The sequence below is a fragment of the Hemicordylus capensis genome, chromosome 3 (genome assembly GCF_027244095.1).
Source record: "Hemicordylus capensis ecotype Gifberg chromosome 3, rHemCap1.1.pri, whole genome shotgun sequence".
NCBI classification, from domain to species: Eukaryota; Metazoa; Chordata; class Lepidosauria; order Squamata; family Cordylidae; genus Hemicordylus; species Hemicordylus capensis.
This window is the reverse complement of record NC_069659.1, coordinates 220,047,444-220,072,641: the sequence shown is the minus strand read 5'-3', so window position 1 is coordinate 220,072,641 and position 25,198 is coordinate 220,047,444. Positions and strand designations below refer to the sequence as shown.

General features: G+C 40.7%; 1 protein-coding gene across 9 annotated transcripts in view; it reads left to right on the top strand.

Moving 5' to 3' along the window:
• Window positions 1-17,271, top strand: part of LDB3 (LIM domain binding 3) — a 249,056-nt gene extending 231,785 nt beyond the window's left edge. For all 9 annotated transcript variants that reach the window (XM_053309389.1, XM_053309388.1, XM_053309393.1 and 6 more), the window contains 4 exons: window positions 3,280-3,460; window positions 7,028-7,148; window positions 9,245-9,360; window positions 12,475-17,271. In XM_053309389.1, the coding sequence (XP_053165364.1) occupies window positions 3,280-3,460; window positions 7,028-7,148; window positions 9,245-9,360; window positions 12,475-12,564 (508 nt within the window). In that variant the 3' untranslated portion in view covers window positions 12,565-17,271. The remainder of the gene's footprint in view (window positions 1-3,279; window positions 3,461-7,027; window positions 7,149-9,244; window positions 9,361-12,474) is intronic.
• The last annotated feature ends 7,927 nt before the right edge of the window (window positions 17,272-25,198 follow it).

The window sequence follows — 25,198 nt, the reverse complement described above, 5'->3', positions numbered from 1 at the left end:
AACGCCGAACCAGTGCTTGAACCTAGGTTCCTAAACACCCTTACAGAACAGGATAACATTTTCCCCCTGTGCCATTTTGCTGTTGAAAATAACTGCACTCAAAGCAGTGATTCATCCCTAAAGCAAGTTTTTGCACAAAATAGCTGCTTTGGGGGAATATGTGCTTTTCCTGGGAAAATGCACAGAAGAAAGTGTAAATAGCAATAGCAATAGCACTTACATTTATATACCGCTCTATAGCCGGAGCTCTCTAAGCGGTTTACAATGATTTAGCATATTGCCCCCAACATTCTGGGTACTCTGGGTAAATCCCCCTTACACATTGCAATCCTGAGCTGGATCGGGGGGCCCATAGCTGTGGGTTTGTTTGTTTTTTAAATTGTTTATTTCAAATGGGTATTTATACTTTACCTCCAGAGTTAAGCCCAAGAATTAATGACAGGCTTTACACTACTTGTAGTTTGGCCAGGGCCAATAACAGGTAATGGAGCCCCTGGAGCAAAGCACTATGCTCTCTCCCCTGATGATTTTCTGGATCCCCACCCCAATGGCATGCACTCCGCCCCCCCAATAGTACCTGACATCAGAATAGCTAGCCAGACAGTAGTCATCTTCGTCCTTTAGCACTGCTTCCCACCACCACCCACTAAGCCTCCCCATGGGGTCCTGCACTGGCAAAAATACCAGGTAGACAGCAGCAGATGTCCTCGAGTTCACAGAGCCATTTTCAGTTTCCCAGATGCTTCAACCCCTAGAGGAGGGTGTCATCTGCTGCTGCCCACCAGCGGCTGGTAAGCTAGGGCCAGGGACCAATGCAAAGGCTTACTAGGTAGTGGTGAGCAGTAATAGGCATCCTCCTCTGTCAGAGTTTGGCTGTATGAGTCCTCAGACAGGCATGGTCCCTCAGGTTTATTTCCAACTTGACCAACTCCTGACACCAGCCTTGAGTTTAGCCCTGTGTTCTGGGGAACCCTGAGGTTCCTCAGAAGGTTGTCAGGTTCCTCATGGAGATCAATCATGCCATACAAACGTTCTTGAAAGCCAGCTTGTTTTTAATGACCAGCTTCTCCCTACAATGTGCAGCCACTGGAGAATGCTAGCTGTGTTCTAGAGTACACTCTTAGTTTGTGTGGGGCAGTGATGAAGTTCTACAGACTTGATCAAAGACCTGCAAAACAGAGAATGTTGTCTAGAACATGCCCAAGAATTTTCTACAAAGCACTTCCATTCCATGGCAGACATGCAGGGTTACTCAGGGTTACATGCAGATGTGGGAAGGGTTCCCAGAAAGCAAAATATTTTGTATCTTCAGAATTAGGTGATCCAGTCTCTGGCATTGAACAATATATGTTTCCTGGATAAATATTTCATTTGTCCTGGTAAATGTAACATTTCCAGATTTATCTTCTCTTCTTTTCTTAATTACCAAGGACTCCCTTATTTTCTTCAGTCATAAAGTTATTGTTTTGCTTCAGGGATACTGTGACCTATTTTTCTATCATAGCCACTGCCTCTCTGTCAGTGAAATACTAAAGGTATTTCAGGAAATAACATTAGATTGATACTCTCAGTGTAAATCTATTAGGTCAGAGGGAGGAAATGAGAATCTTTGCCAGAGAACCAGACAAATATAATTAGTGCTTTGGGGACTGGGTAATGAGAGCACAAATTCACTGTCCACTCAATAGGGATGCATCTCCATACTTCTCACCTTCTACCCTGTTCCTCCGTACTTATGGACTGGTTTATATTCACAGCCATAATTCAGTCCATAATTATATTCATTTTAGTCTCACTGAAATCAGTGGAACTTACAGTTAATGTAATTGGACCCTTGAATCATGTCCTAAGATGTCAACTAGATAGATAGATAGATAGATACACACACTGCTTACAGGTGAAACTCGGAAAATTAGAATATCGTGCAAAAGTCCATTAATTTCAGTAATGCAAATTAAAAGGTGAAACTGATATATGAGACAGACGCATTACATGCAAAGCGAGATAAGTCAAGCCTTAATTTGTTATAATTGTGATGATCATGGCGTACAACTCATGAAAACCCCAAATCCACAATCTCAGAAAATTAGAATATTACATGGAACCAAGAAGACAAGGATTGAAGAATAGAACAATATCGGACCTCTGAAAAGTATAAGCATGCATATGTATTCAGTACTTGGTTTGGGCCCCTTTTGCAGCAATTACTGCCTCAGTGCGGCGTGGCATGGATGCTATCAGCCTGTGGCACTGATGAGGTATTATGAAAGACCAGGATGCTTCATTAGCGGCCTTCAGCAATTCTGCATTGTTTGGTCTCATGTCTCATCCTTCTCTTGGCAATGCCCCATAGATTCTCTATGGGGTCAGGTCAGGCGAGTTTGCTGGCCAATCAAGCACAGTACACTGTATACTTTTTAGAGGTCCGATATTGTTCTATTCTTCAATCCTTGTCTTCTTGGTTCCATGTAATATTCTAATTTTCTGAGATTGTGGATTTGGGGTTTTCATGAGCTGTACGCCATGATCATCACAATTATAACAAATTAAGGCTTGACTTATCTCGCTTTGCATGTAATGCGTCTGTCTCATATATCAGTTTCACCTTTTAATTTGCATTACTGAAATTAATGGACTTTTGCACGATATTCTAATTTTCCGAGTTTCACCTGTATTTGTTTATATATTGCTCTAACCCAAAGGCTGAATGTGAAGAAGCAGCATATTTAATTTTCATCACGTTGTTCCTCACAGCAATATAGGTCTGCATCATTTCCATTTTACAGCACAATAGGCTTTGAGCATATCTAAGTTATAGACTATAACCAGTTTAAGTCTGCAGTCCTAACCAAGGGAGATCAATCCAATGGACACAGTGGGACATCCTTCTGAGTTCACCTTTGTATGATTGTACTGCACAAGTCATTCCTTCTTTGCAAGGAACTTTGGGAATTGTAGTTCGGGAGAAGAGCAGGAATCCCTAACAGAAAAATCTCAGAACAATTTATTAAGGATTCACTGAGAGAAGCCATGACAGTTAAAAGTGATATAAGGTGGGCATTTTATTTTGAGCATTTATTTGGAAAAACAATATAGAAATCTAATTAATTAATTGTTCAGTTAATCTAATACACATTTGTAGTGTAGATCTCCTCATTGTATTTGCAATCTTATTATGTAACTGCTTTGAGCAATTTTTGTGTGTGTTGAAAAGTGGTATATAAATAACAACCTTCAAGGGCTTCTCTCATGCAATTACATGCTGATGCTATTTTATAGAGGTCCTTTCTTGGTAGCCATGGGTCGTTCTTGGCATCCAGAGGAATTCAACTGTGCTTACTGCAAGACATCCCTGGCTGATGTAGGCTTTGTCGAGGAACAGAACAGCGTGTACTGTGAGCGCTGCTATGAGCAGTTCTTTGCCCCAACCTGTGCCAGATGCCATACCAAGATCATGGGGGTAAGTGTAAAGGAAAACATAGCAAAATACTAGAAAAATAAGTCAATGGCAATGTTCTGATTGTTAGGACTATAACGAAAGTCTAAGTCATTAAAATATAAATTATGACATAATACCAGGATCACCAGTGAAGAAACAGAACTACCATTTTGACTTTCCTTTGGTTGACAGGTTGCAGACAGGTTCCTTCCAGTCAGGTTGTAGACAGTATAAGCTGTCCATTTACTTGTATTTATCTGTTTGTCAAACAGTAACCTGCCTCTGATTGCAACCTGAATGTTGTCTCTCTGAGAAATTTGTAACTTAATTCAAGCTTATTTACCAGGCCCAGTTGTTTAGCAAACATTAATTTAAGTTAATTACACTTGCTGATGGTGACTCACTAATAAGACATACTGCTAACATAAATGATGCTGGTCTGTCAAGAGCTGGAGAAAAGGGCAGAACATAAGATTAAATTACATAATATCTGTGTAAGTATGAATTAAAATCTGGAAGGAGGAAGCATTTCCCTGAGCACCATTTGAGCATTTAAACAGTTGCCTCATTTTTCATTAGCTGTGGTCAGAACTGCAACTGGTGCATACATTGCTCTAACTCCATTCAGTGTTTGTTATCTCTGATCATCTGAGACTTAAGCCCTGTTCAAGAGTTCTTCAACTCCCAGATGCTGTACCCAAGTACAGCATTCACAGGGACATGTGTTTAAGCTCCACCTCTGAATTGACTAACCCTGCTCCTTGCTCTCCACGATTATAGCATTTGTCTGAAAAGACAAACACTGTTCATTGAGAGATTCTTCCTGTGATTACAACCAGGAGTGTAATTATAATAGGGGAAGGGGAGACAGTTATCTGGGGGCCCACTGCCTAGCCCCCCTCCCGAGGCAAGTCACATGACTGACTCCCCCAGCCGCGCACTTGCCTGGGCTTCCTTCAGTTGTATTCATCCTCTGAAATTGATGTGAGTGTTAAGACCTGGAGCTACCAGAACAACATGTCTTTCTCTAGTACCATGAAATGACTTGCATCGTCCACAATTTACAAAACCTTTTTAAAAATAATTTAGGATGATGTTCTATTGTGGCACATAGGGGTGTGTGTGTGTGTGTGTGTGTGTGTGTGTGTGTGTGTGTGTGTGTAAATTTTACTGTGCTTTTTGTTACCACTATTCAGCCTCATTTAAGATTTCTTTACTTCATGAGCTGAGCTTCAGTGGGGGGGTGGCATTTTAAAATCTTGTCTCTGGGCCCACTCCAACCTTGCTTCGCCCCTGATTACAACACTGGATCACCCAGCTATTCTGATCATCATTGGAGGAATCTCTCCACAAGCACTCTTCAGACAAGTGTTGTAAGCATGGAGAACAGCAGGGTGGGGTTTTAAGCCTGCGTCACGGGGCTTGATGATATGCTTTGGAGACTAGAGCCATGTACAACATCCCCACTTTCATAATGCACCAACAGGGCTATAGTATTTCATAATATCTGAACAGGGCTTCAGTTACCCCTACTAACTGAGCAGAAAGGCACCTTTTTAAAGTGGTAGTTCTCATTATTTAACGGGGAGTGCAACTGAGACTATCTATCCCCCACACAACATCCCTCTAGTGGCTGTTACTGGTGTCTATCTTATGCTTCTTTTTTAGATTGTGAGCCCTTTGGGGACAGGGAGCTATTTTATTTATATCTATGTAAATTTCTTTGGGAACTTTTTGTTGAAAAGCAGTATATAAATATTCGTTGTCATCCTCATATTTGTAGTTGCCCATTGCTAGCAACATGCAAATACTCAGGAGCATCTATTTTTCTGGCCAGATCACTGATTTTATAAATGGAATAACTATAGTTAAAAACCATTAAATGAGCCTATGGGTTGGATGTGAAGCAAAATCCCTTTGCTTCATTTTTAAAAAGGTGTTGTTAATCTTTTCATAGGTATTGTGTATAAGATCCACAGCAAATAGTCTTAAAATACTTTTTTTCAAGTTCACCTTGAATACATCTAACAGCAGGCCTGTAAACCTTGTTGAGAATCTTGGCTCCACTATGGCAATCTTTGTCCCTCTCCTCTACTGAATTCTCTGGCATGCCTGTGGAAGACCCTGTTACGTGATGTTCCCTGGGATGCTTAAATGCTCTCAGTAGTCCCATCATTAGTTGTCAGCTGTGGGCTTACAACAATTCTGTGTGTGTATGACTGGGAGGCTTTGGGCTTTCTCACAAAAATGAAAAAGATACCTGCCAATACTTGAATTCATGCATTTTAAAAAGAAATCTGAGCTAGTGATGCCACCAGACTTTATCGAGGCACAGCTCAGAGGTCACATCTGACAGGCTTGTAGTTTGATACTGTATCAACAAGTCTAAAATAATACACAACAAACCAAAACATTGGAAATCCATCCTCCAATTATTAAAAAGCCAAACAAAAATACTCCTTGATATACAATTTAAGATAACATACATCACTTGACATAATTTATGATTCTTGTCTGACAACTTTGTTCTTTTTTATTTGGAAAATACAAAATAAAAAGTATTTTAAAAATCTGACAGGTTTGTAATTCTTGCCTCCAATGTGAGCCAAACATTACAATCCCAACGGTTTTTTCCATTTCAGATATTCTGAGCTGGAGAAGAACTTAAATTCTGCTTCCCTTCCACCCATCTATACATCAACCAATCTATTCATACAAAACAAACCTGTTTTTAATCCTGTTGCTTCCTCTACAGGTTTCTTCACCCTTTCTGTTCCCTTTCTCATGGCTCCAGTAACAACAAAACAAAAATTGAGGTTTGCCTCTTTTCCACCCTCCTTTTTGACATAGGTCAGCGGCACTGGAAAAACTCCAATTCTCACTGTACTTATGTCTGATGTGCAGCCATCCCAATATGTGTATGCCACACTTCAGCTGGGTGGGGGCGGGGAGACGGACCTCCATTCTAATTTTACTGCTGCCTGGAGCTATGAGAAAGATAAATCAGGATGGAGGGACTTGTGGGGGGAGCAAGAGGATGAAAAACTACTTTGAAATTGTTCATTTTCAACTAACACAGTTCCAAACCTGAATGGAGGGGATTCACCCATCACATCTCAGCTGTTGCTCTGAGCTGGGGGTAAAGGCAGAGAAAAACCTGTGGATTTTAAGTACAAATATTAGGACAGCACTCGGTAAGATGCCCCAATTTTAAGGCCCACTCCTTAAAGTCCAGTTGCAGGGTTGTGCAATTGTGTAAATGGAGTTAGGAGGCTGTGATTTTCAGTAGAGAATCTAGAGGCAGGAGGAAGATGCTTAACAATTTCTTTGCATGCACACACACCTCTTCTTCCTACCAGCTGGTTTTTCCTCCAGCCAGATTCCAGACCCATGTTTGCTGGAGAAGAGCAGCTGTTAGGTCAGAAGTGGGAGAAAACCCCTTGGGAAGGGAGGGTTAAGTGCCTCCCTCTTGCCCAAGGCTTTTCCACAGCAAAACACACACCCTACCGTTGAAGCAGAACACATAGTTTCTATCTCAGCTAATGTGTTTCACTAGTGCCCAAAACATCTGGTCTGTTTGCCTTTCAGGAAGTGATGCATGCCCTTAGGCAGACTTGGCACACAACTTGCTTTGTCTGTGCCGCCTGCAGGAAGCCATTTGGAAATAGCCTCTTCCACATGGAGGATGGAGAGCCCTACTGCGAGAAAGGTATTGCACACAGTAAAATGACTGAAATCTTGTGAACAATGTTACCCAGCAATGATGATCATTTTTTATTCTTGCTAAAGCCTCTGCAGACAAGAAAAAAGTGTAGTTGACTAAGAAAACTATCTGGCATGGTGCCTGCTCTCTCCACTGATCCTCCCAGTTTAATAAGCACCCACACATTGCAAACAGATTTGCAAGCTGGATCCCCTTCACACTCTGTTATTTTTCTGTTATTGACTGTTATTTATTCCCTTACATTTCGTTCTTTGATAATTCCCCTTACCCAAAGGTTACAGCATCCTGGATCAGTGTTATATCCACATAAAGAAAAAGGAAAGATTGTGCCATCGATTCAGTATCAATTCCTGGCGACCACAGAGCCATGTGTTGTTCTTGGTAGAATACAGGAGGGGTTTACCATTGCCTCCTCCTGCGCAGTATGAAATAATGCCTTTCAGCACCATCCTATACTGCTGCTATATACTGGGGGCATATTTACATTAAAGACACAGAACTCAGTCCTAATTGCCCCCAGTTCACTGGGACTTATTCCTAAGCAAATGTGCATAGGTCTGCAGTGTTAAAGTGGCTTTATCATCATTCCACTGAACCCACAAACTCTATTTCTTTTCCTTTAAACCATATCTTTATTTTAAGGGGGGGGGGATTCATACATTTTTTGTAAGGAAAAAAATTGACACAGAAAAATATAACTTGAACGTGGTAGGAAAGATACAGCCAGCATATCACTGCTTTGGGACTTACCTGAGAATTCAGTCACATAACATTAACAAAGGATACTGCAGCATAATTATATCTGACCAGAGTGGCATATGTCTCTCAGGAAAAAAATTAGCTAATGGCTCATTACTTTACAAATGAGATACATGGATACCAATCATCCGTAAAAGAGGCAGAGAGTCTATGCATTTTGCTCTCTAAACAGACAATTCTCTTCATCTCTTAGTAGGATGTTACAGATGATCAGTTTACCATGTAGTTACATGCCCACTGTGGTAAATTACCATTTGCTGAATAATTATTTTGCATTTGTCTTCTGAGAGAAAGATTTTGTGGTGCAGAGAGAGAAAGGGGCAGGCAGGGGCACTGATCTAGAGAGTGAAGTGACATGTTCATGGCTACTAACATGTTTCAGGACCCTTCTGCACCTCAAGTTTCAACTCAGTTTTGAAGACATACTCTTGAATGGTCACCACCATTTTATAGCATTCCAATTTGCTTGAGCTTCTCTTTTTTTCTCAGTGAAAGCAGGTCTCAGAGAAGAGCTACATGCCATTCTTTGTAAAAGAACTGTTTGTAAGAACAGTGGGAGTTGTGCTGGTTTTCTGGTGTCTTTCCATTAATGCCACCAATCATTAATTCCTCTTCAAATGGTGGGTCGGGACCCCTAAGTAGTTTGCTCCAGTTGGTGCTACCATGAATTTTTAAAAAGTAAAAGAGTAGAGAGGAGAAAGAGAACATATATGGCATGGGGGGGGAGGTGGAATCAGGCTTGGACTGACACACAGGGCAACAGGGCATATTCCCGGTGCACCCCACCCACGGGGCGCCCCTGCGCCCTGCCACACTCAACAGCAGTGAATACTCCCACCCTTAAATACCCATTCTGCTCAAAACCCGGCATCCTCCCCACATACATTCCACCACCCTCTCAATGCCCCCAGTCCGACCCTGGGTGGAATTAAAAGTGGGTCTCATGTTCCAGTATGGGAGTTTAAAGAGGTTCCTGGGTCTGACAAAGTTGAAGACTGCTTCACTAAACACTCTAACTCTGGTCAGTTTGTAGAAGATGGGATGGGGGCTACTGGACCTTGGGAGTTGTAACATATATAGCATTCAGTTTCCTGACCTGTTATGTTGGCAGTTTTAGCCCTAATGTTGCTTTATTGCACCCAGATGTATTGACTGAAAGAATGACAGGGAAAGGAGCAGAATGACATCTGAAAAGTCATTCTAGGAAAATTCACAAGGCAAAAAACAATTAAAACTGAGACTTCTTACCAGCCAGTCTGTGTTTTGGAAGAAAATTAACAACACTGAATTCTAAATCTGGTGTTTGTTTTTTCTACTCCTAGACTATGTTGCCCTGTTCAGCACCAAATGTCATGGATGTGACTTCCCTGTTGAAGCAGGAGATAAGTTCATCGAAGCCCTTGGACACACTTGGCATGATACCTGCTTCATTTGTGCTGTAAGATCCTTCATCAAAATATGTCAGAACTTTATAATCATGCAGCTGATTTATACATGCCAAATAATTGTATGCTCCAGATGTTCTCTGGACTGTACCCCTGGACTGCAGGGGGGAACCAACATTTTTGAGTGTGTGTGCATGTAAAGAAAATCCCTGCATGTAGAAAACTGCCATGTCAAAAGGGAAGGGTTCTAGATTAGCCTTCCTTCAGTTTTCTGTCTGCAGATTATTTTTCATTTAGTTGGGGTTGGGGTTGGGGTTGGGATGGAGAGGAAGGCAAGTGGTTGCATGTTTGAATGATCCCCCAAGGAAAATCTGCACTGTAAAAGGTGGCAGGAGGGACAGCATATTTGATTTTCATTGTAAATAGCGGAGTGGAGGAGATAGCAGAATTCATGGTGACCAACAGAGGAGGGGCTGCAGTTCAGTGGCAGAGGCCATGCTTTGCATGTAGGAGGGCCCAGCTTCTGTCCCTGGCATCTCCAAGTAGGGCTGGGAAAGACCCCTGTCTGCAACTCTGGAGAGCGGCTGCCAATCAATGCAGGCAATACTGACCAAGACAGACCCAATGATCTGACTCAGTATAAGGCACTTGATATGTTCATATAGAATCCTGAAGGAAGCTTTCAGGCACCACCTTTTTCGCCATGAGGTTGATGCTGACATCCACGGCAGAACAAATGCCATGTCTGTATAGACTGTGATGACAATTAGCTTGGCCCGAGGGCTACTTTGAGGATGCACAAAAGGCATATATACCCTCTCCCTTGTGTCCTGCAGCCAGAGGAGAGGGAGGCATGAGCAAAGAGGTGGTTGTCTCCACATTACTTTCTGACTGCTGTGGGGGCCCAGATTTCACTGTAGTACCTACCTCTTATGGACCACTACTACACAGTGGTTGTATGTGTGCTTGTTTGGATGTTTTTTGTTTTGCCGCCTCTTGCATTGCAAATATCTCCCCCCACCTGTAGTATTTGCTGGTGGCATGAGCATGATTGTTTCTCACTCTGGTTTACTTCAGTAAGTGAGCTGTCATGCTAAGGAACCACATTTAAATGCTTTCTTGTACTTCTGGGTCACCTTGTGCTGCACCTCAATGAGTCCTCCCCAAACTGCCGCAGCACCTACAATAGCTGGTAACACCCCAACTGTTTCTGAAGGAAACAGCCGTAACAGCTATATTGTAGGGAGCATGGCTCCCCCACCACCACCACCCCACCGACTGGCAATTTGCATTTTTGCACAGAAATACTTGTGGAAACTTAGAGAAAGCCATCAATTGTAAAAGACCTGGGGGATGTGCAGTTAATGTAGATGCTAAGTCAGGGTGATTGCTCTTTACATGGCTGCAGGTAAATTAGCTTATGCATATATGTACATCTAAGGTGATGAAATCCATATGCTGAACAGACTTATATACTTGTCACTCTCACACCCACATTCACACACTAATCCATGTTTAGAATTTCCTCTATTGTGCTTCCCTCAGAAGCCTAATGCAGTTGCCAATGGAGCCAGGGCGTGGGGAGAGAACAGCAGCAGCATCCATCAGTGCTAAGCACATGTACCCAAGAGGGATCGTGGTGAATGTTTAGAGAAATCCAAACAAAATCCTAGCATGGGCAGTCCAGCCTGATCCTGACTGCCCTTTCCACAGAAACTTCCATACAATGTGGATTTTGAAAGTTGAGTTATAAAATATATTGTCATTTGGGGTTAAAAATAAATAGACCACAAGAAACTTGTCTGAGATTATGCAATACCAAAATAATCATCAGGACTGGAGGGGTGTATGTGGGGAGAGAGCTTCCCTAGTATGAGGCTCCACTGTGTTTCTATGTGCTCTTTGCAAAGAGAAATATTGCACCACTCCCTACATGATGCGTATCAGGAAGTGCTGGGCCACCCATAGTCAAGGCTGCGGGGGTAGCTTTTCTCTCCCCATAAGTGTCCTCAACTGCAGCACTTTATTTTTCCTGATAGAATTGAATCCATTTCCATGTAAGAATGTAAAGGTGTATACAGGGCGTAGCTAGGGGAGAGGGGGCCCGTGTTCACCCCTCTCCATGACGGCCCCTCAGAATCAGGGAGATAATGAAGAAAAGAGAGAGGGGTGGAGCTGGGGGGCCCTCAGGAGCTGGGGGCCCCATCGTCTTTGAACCCATGTGCTCAATTATAGCTGCACTCCTGGGTGTGTATGGAGGGACACTTTTGTGGCGGGGGCTAAACCTGCTCACTGACCCCAGCTACTGAGACTCAGGCTTCATTCCTTCATTTCCATGTGCTGTGCAAATCCACATCTGTTTCTTCCTGAATTCTGTTTTATGCTAGAATGTGATAGGCCATTGAAAGAGTGTGATAAAATATGGGAAATTAACACATTTTAATATAATAAAATAATTAAGATAGATACATTATTTATTTGTTACATTTTCCTCCCACCCTTCCTCCATATGGTTGTGAACATGGTCTGCTGCACTTTATCCTCACAACAGTCTTGTGAGATAGATCAGGCCAAGAGTTAGTCTGAGATTGGCCCAGAGTCAAATGGTGAACTTTGTGGCTAAATAGGGATTTGAACCCAGGTCTTTCCAATATAAGTCCAACACTCTAATCCCTGATAAGATGGCCTTGGTGGAGCCTTGATAAGACTGACTCTCATGTTTGTTGGGCTGTGTTCAGCTTAGTTATCCAAATATTGGAAATGAGAAAAAGAGAGTCTCAAAAGTGCACAAAACACAATCTCTTTTTTATTATCGCCCAGTGCACTAAAGACTCTACCTCAGGGTAGCCAGCTGTATTTTGAGAAGGAACTCCATGGTACATTCTATATGCTAAAATAAAACCAATAAGGGAGAACGAACCCTTGAATTGTCTCCAAGGAACGGTACTTAGAGCTATAGTAAACCACATTAAGTTTTGTGTTCCTTTGGATCATTCTCTCTCTCATTTCTTAGATTGGTTTCTATCCCCCATTTTGAGGGCCTAGGTTGGGCAGGCCTACTCTAATTGTAACACTGAGCTTTTCGGTTGAACTCATGAAACTTAATGCTGCATATGAATCTTATTCTGTTTGATTACATTTAATCTTCATATATTCTTAATTTTTAGGTGTGCCATGTGAACTTGGAAGGTCAGCCGTTTTATTCAAAGAAGGATAAGCCATTGTGCAAGAAACATGCACATGCAATAAATGTCTAAAGGAAGATCTGGAAGCTAGAGACAAAGCGAAAAGATTAAGGATCGAATCAACAAATGAAATATAGATAACAATGGATGTTTCATGATGGGGTGGGGGCAGGGGAGACAATGAATAATGAACACTTATGAAGTTCAATTCAATTGCTTTTATATTTGCAGATCTTGCAGTATTACTCTTGCATACTGTAGACAAAAAAGTGAACTAAGATTCAAAACTTGACAGTGAAATAATGCTGCAAAAGTTTGATCAAAATGAACAAAAATATAAAAATATTTGTAAAACATACATAAAATTACTAATATTGAATATCTTCTAGTATGCTTACCTGGGCAAAGTGAAGACTGATACCACATACTAGTGCTAAAAAAAAAAGTACAGATCATTCTTAGTATTATTATACTACTCAAAGTGCCAAAATAGAGATGTAAGTTTTGGGCGGTATAAAAATATGTAAAATAAATAAAATAAAATAAATAAAATAGTACATGTTGAATAACTTGTAGAGTCCTAGCTAATAGTGATAGGTGGATTAAGTGTTCCTCACAAAAGAAACAGAATTATATTCCATTATTGTATTTATGACATGATAGTTCTTCTAACACCAGACTTTTTATGGACCTTAGACTTACTTTTGCAGGCCTTCTACCATGAACTGGCTTTCCCAGTCAAGGCTTGAATCCAGCTGCTACTAAGGGCCTATTCACACTTCCCCAAAGCAGTGTGGGACCTGCTTCCTTTTGTATAAAGAATCACATAGGTGGGTCTGGGGACATGGTTCTTTCCTACATAAACATGGTACTTCCTTCCAGCCGGGCAATCTTTGCTCAGGAATGAGCCACTGCCACATCACTGGTCCTCCACATGTGGTTCCTTCATAAACGATGACATGAGAAGCAGCGCCTATACTGTTGTGAATGTGAAATGGCATTTGTTTTAATGTAGCAGAATTAGGGGTAAATGTAGCCCTAGCTTGCACACACCTGAAGCTGCATAGGAACTGTTTTCCCATCATGCTATCTCATGTGGCTATGGCAGACGGATACGCATATGCAACCGGACGAGTGGAGCCAATTGTGTGAGTCTTACTGCCAGATGGGAACAGGGCAATTGGGTTATGATTGTGTGAGAAAGACCCATGCCATCAGCTCTGGCCATATGGTTGTACTGTTCACATAAATACTGCAGTCCTGTGTGACAAAACTGCAGGGAATACCCCCCCCCCACACACACACATGCAGTTCTGGATGTGAGTGAAGAGTTGAAGTGAGTGGTAGAGGGGGTGGGGCGGGGAGTTGAGCTGCATTAATTCCTTTTGAGAAAAGAAAATAGAAAGTGTATAGCAGCAAAGGGTGGGGGAAGGCTGTGGCCAATTACCTCATTCAGAGCTTAACAAGGGAATTACTTTCCCCCAATTTGCTTTTGCATAAGGAAAGAGAAAGGGCTGAAAAGGATCTAGTTTGTGTTTCTACATGAAGCTGATTCGCTTTTCCACTTATTTGACTGTCCTCTCATCTCATAGATCTAGGGAAATGCCTAATATAATTGCAGCCCAAGGAGGACAGAGAGATAGGAAATAGCCAGAGGGAATTCCACTACAATTTCCATCCTTTGTGAATGAGGCACTCTCTTTTCCCCCTCCTAAAATTGATAGCATTCACAGGGCTGCCCTATGTCACAGGCATGCCCAGTTCTAACTGTGATTAGGTTGTTTTAATATGACATCTCTGAGGCATGATTGGTTTGCTGCTAAAAGGAAATAAAGCCTTTGGAACTTAGAGTAGCATTTGTGTAACATCTTTTTCAGTTTTTGAACAAACCTTACTTAATATATCTGAACAAGAACTTATTGAAGCTTTTGTATTGTTGCAAATGGCAGTATGTATTTATACTGGTCGTAGCTTTGGATATTTATGTAGTAGTATCAGGTAACTGTTTTATACAATAAGACAAGTGGCTCATGTCTACTCAAATGAGAATCCTAAGCTGTGACAAACATGGGAGGATCTGTCGACCTCAGTGTTAGTAGCTCATTTGAGTGAACAAAAGGATAATGCTGAAGCTATTTACTCCAAAGTAATATACTTTCCAATAAATAGCTTCAGCACTGAAGTCTTTGGTTTCTTGTTTATAGCAACATATTATAGTTACCATTTGTAAAATCTATTTCACAATCTGAGGTGATATGAGCCCTTTTGATTAATACCCCCACCTATGTGGGTTTTGTTTTTTAACATGCAGCAGCAACAACAACAAAAACCTGTTAATGATGACTGTTTTCTCCCTCTCAAAATTCTATACCTTATTTTAAGAAATATGCTATGGAAGCAGCTTTAAGTCCTATTGTGATTGCGGTGGGAGATCATTAACCATATTCTTTATGTTCCCAATAAAATTCATTGGACTTAAAAGTGCTTAACTTTGGCTGGATCCAGTCATGTTTTGTTTTTCTTTGTTTCAGAGATTGGAGGACATACCAGAACATTCACATTTCTAATATGTAACATTTTTCTCTTTTTATTTAATCCATATTTTGCATATTTTAAGTGTGTCTGACCTCCAATATATATGCAAATACAGCACTTTAATTCTTATTGATCATGTCCATTTAACAAGGACTGCAGAACCGTGTGATTTATTATTCTTAAAAATAATATCTAGCATGTTTGTCAAACGTTTTTATTTATCAAAGACATGCTGGTCTTTTCTTTGCATCTTTTGAACTAGAATCTTAGTTGGTGACAATTAGAATAGCTGTTGGGAGTGGAGCTTCTTACAGTCTGAGAAATCAGCAACACACAAATAAGATTAAATTTTCACAGTGCTCTTTTCCATTTCAGACTTTCTTTGGCTGGCACTTTTCAGTGTGCAACATGAATAAAATGGCAGTGAGCTCCATTTGTTGTTTCATAACAGAATCATGATCAAATGCTATAATAGATTATGGATTGGCTGCACTGTAAGAGCGCTGTCATTATTCATTGCTTTGTCTCCCTGTGGCTGGGTCCCATACTGTTCTGGTAATACTTGGATGACTGAAATCACAGGGGTGAGAGTCATGTGGGAAGTTCCCTTGCCAGCTCCATTGACCCCTAGTCTCTAAGTGGCAAATGTACAAACATGTATTCACTCAACTTTGAGAATTTTCTATACAGTCCAGAAGAACATTATTTAAACATCCTATTGTATACAACATTACTAGAAGCTTGTGCATGTTTATATAGTAGTTTTAGGGTGTGATCCTGAACATAGTTGACTTGGAAAGGATTCAGTTGATGCCAATGGTAACTGAGAGCCAGGGTAGATAATTTTGTACTCAGCTTACCTGCAGAAATAACTGCTCCAACTGAGTGGTCTGTGCAGATGAATAGTGTACCATGGAAGGAGGGAACTAATGGGATACTGTGTCTCTTCTTCTGTGATAAGAGAAGAACCATTTGCAGAGGAAGAAACATTGTCTTCCTTCCATGTTACATGCAAGAAGACCATTTGCATGAGCTGTTTTCACAAGCAAACCCATCCAAAAAGCACCTACAATGGCTCTTAATGCCAAGTAAATATAACTAGGAATAAAATATTAACAATATTTGATTAGTACCTCATAATCCATCCTGCCAAGACCACTTTTTTAAAGAAAAAGAATAATATGCATGCATAATACAAAGTAGGGTCCATAATTAACTAGTAAAATAATTGTGATTGGGGGTGGGGTGGGGTTACTTGGCAGGTTCAATTGTGTACTGTATTTGTGACCTGTAACAATTGCCTATGTTAATGCTAAAATAATCTTGTTACTATTTTGTTTCACCAAAAGAGTGGTTGTATTTTTTGCCTTTTTCTTCTTAAAAAGTGGCATACTGTACCTATGAATGACCAAATGATTAAAATGATGCTGAAGCATTTGAGAGGATTTGTAAAAGACTCCATCATCTTATACCAATGGCATGTAATGAAAAATTGTAACATTTATTTTCTCTAGAAATTTCACAAACATCTGTTTAAAAGTTTCTGGATGCATTCTACATCCTATTGAATAATACAACAAAACTCCCATTTATTTTAATGGCTCTGGATTTCACTTTCTTTGTGGTTGTCTTCCAGTTTGCCTAAAGGATAGGAAATGTAGCATACATGAGAATAATTAAAAAATAGTACTCCACCAAAAACAATTCATCATTGCATCCTAAAAAATAATTTTCGCAAAAATAAAACCAGTACAAACAAGCAAAATGACATGAGTTTGGTCCTTCAGTGGTCAGTAATCTGGTTTAAATGTTTTATTCAAGACTCTCTGTATTCAGTGCAGAGACTTGCTTAAAACTCTCTGTGTGTTCAATAATGTGAATGCAACAGCACTAAATACAAATTAGCACCTGCTTCTGGGCCATGTTACATTAATTGGGAAGATCTGGTAGCAGGAGCTAATTTTTTATTTTATTTTGTTTTTGTAAAAATGAAACAGTTAAACATTTTGCAACTGAGTGATTTGTTTCCTACAGCAATCACACCAAGAATCTTGTGTTGTTTTTAATGTATGGAAATATTGGCTTGACACCACAAGTGACCTTACTTTTACATATAGGTTTGGTATTGATCACCTAGATTTTTATTTCAGAAGCTCAATGTACTGTGTGATGAAGTGTGCGTGAATGAATATACCTTGCATGGATTATCTGTGCCACCACAAATAAAATATTCTACTAAACAAATGGTAAAATTGTTTCTGCTCTCTGCAAGGAATGAAAGAAGAAGAATGTATCATGTGTGCTTTGACAGCCATCCAAGAACGCTTTTTAACAATTCCATATTCTGTATCAGAACCATCAGTCATAAAACAGATACTTTACTCTTTTTGTGCAGTACCAGGCTACTGCTAGGATCTGCACCAGTGGGTCTGTATCAGTGGGTCTTGAACTAGGGGCCTGTTGAGTAGGATCAGTCTGTGCTATCACTGATGAGCTAAAATGGGGTATTACAAGATGACAAGCTAAGCCTGCACTGCTTCTTGAATAAAAGTAGATAATAGTAATACTTAGTATTTGTATAGCACTTTATTAATAGGCAAAATGTTTCACATGTATTATGTGGATGTAATCCTTACAAAAACCCTCCAAAGTGCCAAGTATTATTCCCATATTGCAGCTATGAAGCTGAGATTGAGGAGTTGCTTGTCTAAAGCCACCTAGTGAGTTTAAGCAACTCACTGCTTTGGGGTTATATTTTTGAAAGGATTTTCAGCACAGGGGTACCATCACCACAAACCACACTCCTGATCTGGAGTCCCCATTGCTAATTTTTAAAGATCAAAGGACCAGTTTTGGTTCTAAGTCCATCTTCTAGTGACAGATTTAACATCATGTGTAGCTTGTTCCTTAGCTGCATGCTATACCAGGGCAAACTGGGTAACACCTAGAACCTACTATGTTCTCAACAACAAATTCATGAAAGGTAGAGCAGATCTTTCATCCACTAGTATCTATGATACCTAAAAGAACCTATATCTCTGAGGCAGTGAACCTCTGAATATCAGGTGCCTGAGACAAAAAACATGGGATGACCATCTTCCTGTTTGTGAACTTACAGAGGTATCTGCCTAGCCGCTGTAAGAACAGAATTCTGGGTTAGATTGGCCTAGCTGTGATATCGCAAGGTCATCCTTTGTTTTCTTTTTCCAGAACCAGCTGACCCTAAGTGTATTTTCACACATGAGGAATCAAGCAGCTGGTGGCTTTTGCTTCAAATGGTTTTGTAAATATTTTTCATATATATAAAACCTACAGAATTCTCGTTCTAAGGAACTATGATATTAACATCAAAAGCACAAGAAAGGGCTCAACACCTATTAAAGTTTTATGTTTGAAAACTCTCTAGTACACGCTCTGAGCTCCTTGGAGGAAGAGCAGGATATAAATGTAAAAATAATAACAATAATAATAATAATAATAATAAATAAATAAAGACTTCATGTGCCAGCATATAAGCACTTAGCTTAACGTCCATTCCAGGCAAGGATAAGATTGTAAAGCACATAGAAGAACAGGCCCTGCTGGGAGAGAACCAGCATGGCTTCTGCAAAGGTAAATCTTGCCTCACAAATCTTTTGGAGTTCTTTGAGAGTGTCAACAGTGTGTGGATCGCGGTGATTGCGTTGAAATAGTACACATAGACTTCCAAAAAGCTTTTGACAAAGTTCTTCATCAAAGACTCCTGATAAAACTTAGCGGTCATACGATAAGGGGACAAATACAGGTGTGGATTGCTAACTGGTGGAAAGACAAGAAACAGAGAGTAGGTATAAATGGAGAGTTTTCACAATGGAGGGAAGTACGGTAAGAAGTGGGGTCCCCCAGAGATCTGTACTGGGGCCGGTGCTTTTTAATTTATTCATAAATGATCTAGAAGTAGGGGTAAGCAGTGAGGTGGTGAAATTTGCAGATGATACCAAACTCTTTCGGGTAGTGAAATCCAAAACGGATTGTGAGGAGCTCCAAAAGGATCTCTCCAAACTGGGTGAGTGGGTGATAAAATGGCAAATGCGGTAAGTACTGGCAAGTGTAAAGTGATGCACATTGGGACGAAAAACCCCAACTTCAAGTATATGCTGATGGGATATGAGCTGTTGGTGACTGACCAGGAGAGGGATCTTGGGGTCATGGTGGACAGCTCGTTGAAAGTGTCAACTCAGTGTGCGGCAGCTGTAAAAAAGGCCAATTCCATGCTAGGGATCATAAGGAAGACAATTGGAAATAAAACTGCTAATATTATAATGTCCTTATACAAAACTATGGTGTGGCCACACCTGGAATACTGCATACAATTCTGGTCACCACATCTGAAAAAGGACATTGTAGACATGTGCAGAAGAGGGCAACCAAGATGATCAGGGGCCTAGAGCACCTTTCTTATGAGGCAAGGCTACAACACCTGAGACTATTTAGTTTAGAAAAAAGACGACTGCAGGGAGGCATGATAGAAGTCTATAAAATCATGCAGGGTATGGAGAAAGTGGATAGAGAGAAATTCTTCTCCCTCTCACATAACACTCGAATCAGGGGTCATCCCATGAAACTGATTGCCAGGAAATCTAGGACCAACAAACAGAAGTACTTTTTCACACAATGCATAATCAACTTGTGGAATTCTCTGCCACAAGATGTGGTGACAGCCAACAATCTGGATGGCTTTAAGAGGGTTTTGGATAACTTCATGGAGAAGTCTATCATCAGCTACTAGTTGGAGAACTATAGCCACCTCCAGTCTCAAAGGCAGGATTCCTCTGAGCACCAGTTGCAGGGGAGTAACAGCAGGAGAGAAGGCATGCCCTCAACTCCTGCCTGTTGGCTTCCAGCAGCATCTGGTGGGCCACTGTGTGAAGCAGGATGCTGGACTAGATGGGCCTTGGGCCTGGTGCAGCAGGGCTGTTCTTATGTTCTTAAGGTGGGGGGTGTATCCACTACTATGACCGTGGTAACTGTCATATACTGTTCATGTGAATATGCCAGTGTTAAGTACTTAGGATCAGGATTAAGCAAGTTGCCCCATTTAAATGTCACTCACATAAGAGGCCAGCACATATGTAATGCTTGCTTCCTATTAACCTATTAACCATGGCTGGCATAGTGACATTAGGGGTGGCCCTGATCTGAGGTGGGCCCTGAGATGGCTACCACCACCAACATTTGCCTCTACGGCTGCTGCCACTTGCCTTTGCAGTGGCTGCCACCCACCTACCATTCACACCACTTCATGACACCCATTGTGTCTCCCTTTGCTGATGCAATCTGATGACATCACTGTGCTGGCATGCATGGTGATTTCATTAGACTGCATCAGCAGAGAGAAGCACAATGGGTGGCTCCAGCAGCAAGTGAGTGTTGGGGGGCAAGGCAAGTGATACCCATGGGGAGTAGCAGGACACAGCCCCTGGGCATCAGTTGGTATCAGGTGCCTGGATGCCGCTACACCCCCTGTACCCCCTATAGCTATGTGCCAATGAGGTGATTCACACGTTTGTAGAAAATTGGGCTAGCCTCCACTAGCCTGATTTCCTACAGCTGTGTGAACCACCAGGCTCGGCTGTGAGCCCGGTGGTTCTTGAGCTGGTAACCCACTCAAGTAGCCTGCCCCTTAAACCCAGTTTTTGGGATCATGAGCAGCCATGGTGTGGCTCTGCCCCATGGCTACTCACGAGTAGACCACTGGCAGGAGGCTGAAAAGCAGCCTTCCGGCTCAGGGGTCTCTCCAGTATGCCCTGCGCACTCACACAGGGCATACTGGAGCTTCTGGGGGGGCACGTGGCCCCCCGAACTCCCCAGCCCCTGCCGGCTCTGTCACGGAGTCGGCAGTGGTGTGGGTGGCCCCCACCCTGCTTGTCTGTGGTGAGAACGGGCTTAGCCCACTCTCCCCGCAAAACCGGCAAAAGCAGGTCTCACTGATCGTGAGACCTGCCTCAATGTGTGTTAATAAACTGGGAGCCAGTTTATGCAAACTTCCTCCATGTAACATACTTTAATGTTCTATTGGCACTGTTGAACCCAGTTAAAGTTGATCAGCATTCACGTCTTACCAAAATTTGAACCTGTGGGTTTAAAGTGCATGTTAGTGAATTGCACTAAAAAGTATAAAATAATAAAAGTATTTATTATTTAAAATACTCCCCCCACACACACACACACAACCTCTCTGGTCCGCTGACATCCAAACCCATGTACTTCCTTCCCCTTGCCTATTGTCATCATCCTGTAACTATGCAATAAATAAATGTTATTTAGAAACCTAGATTGCAGAGGCAATACTGTATTGTGCAAATTAAATATACACAGATCCCTTATTCCAGGCATTGAAAATGAAGTTTTTTGGTACAGAAATCTGATGTGGATGGGAGTCTTATCGATATTAAACAAACACATGTATCCCTGACGATCACTTTTTATGGGGAAGGAGCTTTGGGAAATAACCATTTTGAGCAGGGAAGGGTATGCTTAACATTTTCTCTACAAACCACCTTCCTATTGCATATTCAATGAGGGTTAAATATTCTGTTCTATACTTAATCCTCCATCCTACTCCATGGTTTCATATTCATATTTGCAAGGGTAATTCCTGAAGGTTTTAATATAGCTAAACGCTTTCTCTTTTTAAAGCACAAAGAACTTAAAATGAACCATCGGTGGTCAGAGATGCATTTTGTATACATAATCAACACATAAGAGAATGAACCTGCCAACCTTTCCTGATAATAGTTGGCCTTCTTTTTCAGTTTCTCCTTTGTCATCACAGGATAATTTATTGTAAATGAATTAATGCTGAAAGGCTTGGTAATAGCCTTCAGTAAGGAAATAGGAGCAGTGTATGAGGATATCCTTTTTCCGCACCAGAGTACCCAATACTTTCAATTTTATATACAGCGGAAGCAATTAATTGTAAGAGAAGCACAGCTGAGCTTCCTGTGGCTGCACATGCAACAGGAACGATTGTGTGAGGCTTTGAATCATGTGTTAAAACTTATTTAACTGCCTTGTTGTGATTTTGAATATTGACCATTTAATTTGCAATATGTTATCACCTTCATCTTTGGATGTATATAATAAAAAAAAGGACAAGCAAGCATGCACTGGAGTGAAGGAAGCTGGATTCTTTGCTTTCAGGGATTAGGGTTTGGGGCTGGGGTGGTTGTTAAGATTTCAAACTCCACAAAATGCTCAAGAAATGTAATTGCACTGTTGTGTCACTTTTGTGTGGTATCATTTAGTATAGCCTATTTTTAGTACGTTATTAAATGTACATGCTGAAGAAATGTACAACTTAAACAAGAACTACAGTACCGAAGAGGAATTATGTTAAAACTTAATCTTAGTATATTATAAAATGTTTGAAGTTTCTGTTTATTGCATTTAGAGCTATTAACAACATCAGGGGGTCATTTAGTTATGTAGAGATGCACTTGAACATCTAACAGCTAACTTTCCAAGATATAAAATGTTTAAAATAATACACAATCAAGCTTTTTAAAAATCATTCAGAATCCTGAGGCAAAATAGAAAAGGCTTACAACTAGAATCCTTCCTGTATGACAATGGTAGACAAGAGAAACCATTGAGAGCAGTCCTGTGTTATAAAATACAATATGGGAAATAGCTCTACAGGCAACACAGATAAGTGAGATCCCTGAAGTATATATTACTGAGCTCCATAGAAATACTATTTCCAAACCCTCAGCCTTCTCATGACTTGGTTTGTCATTCTGAAATGAAATGAAAGCATACTTGTCATTTAACCATCAAAAATTATAGTTCAGAGATTAGAAATAATACACATTTAAAAAATAAATTGGTTGCCTTGTGTCCAGTGTTCCCTCCAAGGCATGTACATGTGCATGTGCACACAAGTTTTTTTTAATGTCCACCCAGTTAATTTTAGATCCCACTCAGGTTGGATCAGGAAGGCCCCACTGAATGCACGTGTGCACACACTGCCTTGATACTGCCTCCCAGAACAAAACTCATTCTGTACCCAGACGGAAAAAAATTAGAAGGAACACTGTGTGTCATCTGCTTTGGTGCAGAGAAGTGTTGAAAATGTGATCCAAGAGAATAATTCTGAATCTTGTGTAAAACTAAAAAGGAAGATTTAAAAAATTCCTACTCTATTTCTAATAATTTAAGGCCGAAGAAGTCTCAGTTACTCCAATGGGACACACCTAATATCGGTTCTCAGTATGTTAGTACTAATCGCTGGTGGAATGGGGAAGAGATGGACTTGTTTCTAAAAACTTTGATTTGTCTTTGAAAACATGAACACAAAAAAATGAAATTGAAACCCAATGAACAGAACTATTTCCATATTCCCCAAAGGGGCCCTGGGCTTGAGTTTCTTTAACATTCCCCACCCCAGCAGCACCCCCAGGCACACTGCTTTTGAAGTTATGAGAGTTTGTGATATGGCATGAGGATGTCATCAAAGAGTAACAAATCCACTAGGCCCAAGCCCTAAGCACATAGGGTCTAAAACAGTAGTTTAGATCCAGACATAGTGTATACTGGTCCTATCCACTCCCAGCATAGAGTAACTGGCCCTATCCACCCCCTGCACAGTACCTCCAGTGACTGTTGCTGGTGTCTATCTTATGTTTCTTTTAGATTGTGAGCCTTTTGGTGACAGGGATCCATCGTATTTATTTGTTATTTCTCTGTGTAAACCACCCTGAGCCATTTTTGGAAGGGCGGAATAGAAATCGAATAAATAATAATAATAATGAATAATAATACTTCTATAAGCTTCTCTTATTACCAACAATAAACATGTAAGGTTTGTGTGCATATGTAACTCCAAATCTCACTGTACACCATGCTTGTGTGTGTGTGTGTTTTAGGTAAGCATATTAATTTATATTTTCTGTAAAATAATCATTTTTGTAAGATTTAGCTTATTTACAGAAAAATGCCCGATATATCTAACAACAAGCACTATATTTATCTTGGTATGCAAAAGCTTACTATTACTATTACTATTACTATTACTATTACTATTACTATTACTATTACTTCATTGACAAAAACAGCATTGCTAACAAGAGCACATTGTTTAATAAAGAAATGCTTTCTATTTGACAAAGTATTTGTTAGTGCAGAGATGGACATTTATAGGACTATGCAAATTTAGATATCTGTGCAGCCATTGGTTAAAAACTAAAAAAAAGACCCACAGCACTGTATATAATTTGATTTGTTTGAACTTTCCCCTTTTCCTCTTCTTATGCCAGCTGCAAATTATGCCAGCTGCAAATTTAGGAAAAGGCTTTTATATTACTGGTACCTTCAGTTAACATAGACTTCACATTCAGTTGCTTTAGTATGTCTTGCATATTAAATATGTAAAATTATGCATTTAAGGTTGGCATTCCTTACTGTAGAAAGTATAGTATTTGGAACAGAAACAATTGCATTCAAACATAACTTCCATAATAGAGAGACGGTTTTCTCCTCCTCACATAACACTAGAACCAGGTGCCATCCCATGAAACTGAAGTGGTGCCAATAAATTTTAGACCAACAAAAGGAAGTACTTTTTCACAATCGACATGTGGAATTCTCTGCCACAGGATGTGGTGACTGCCAGCAGCCTAGATGGGCTTGGACAAATTCATGGAGGACCGGTCTATCAATGGCTACTAGTTTGGTTGCTATAGGTCACCTTCAGCCTCAGAGGCAAGATGTCTTTAAATACCAGTTGTAGGGCAGCAACAGTAGGAGAGAGAGCATGTCCGCGGCTCTTGCCTGCGGGCTTCTCAGAGCCCACAGATTCTCAGAGGCATCTGGTGGGCCACTATGTGTCCAGGATACTGGACTAGATCAGCCTTGAACCTGATCCAGCAGGGCTGATCCCCCCCGCTGGTATTATACTGGGCAGCAGCGATATAGTAAAATTATGAAAGGCATCATCTTATACTGTGCAGGAGGAGGCAATGGTAAACCCCTTCTGTATTCTAACAAAGAAAATCAGAGGACTCTGTGGGCGCGAGGAGTTGAAATCGACTTGCTGGCATACTTTACCTTTTCCATGGCACACTTCACCTTTACTCATCTTTTAAGGCTGTTTCATACAATACAATTTTTCTGCATTTGTGCATGTAGAAAA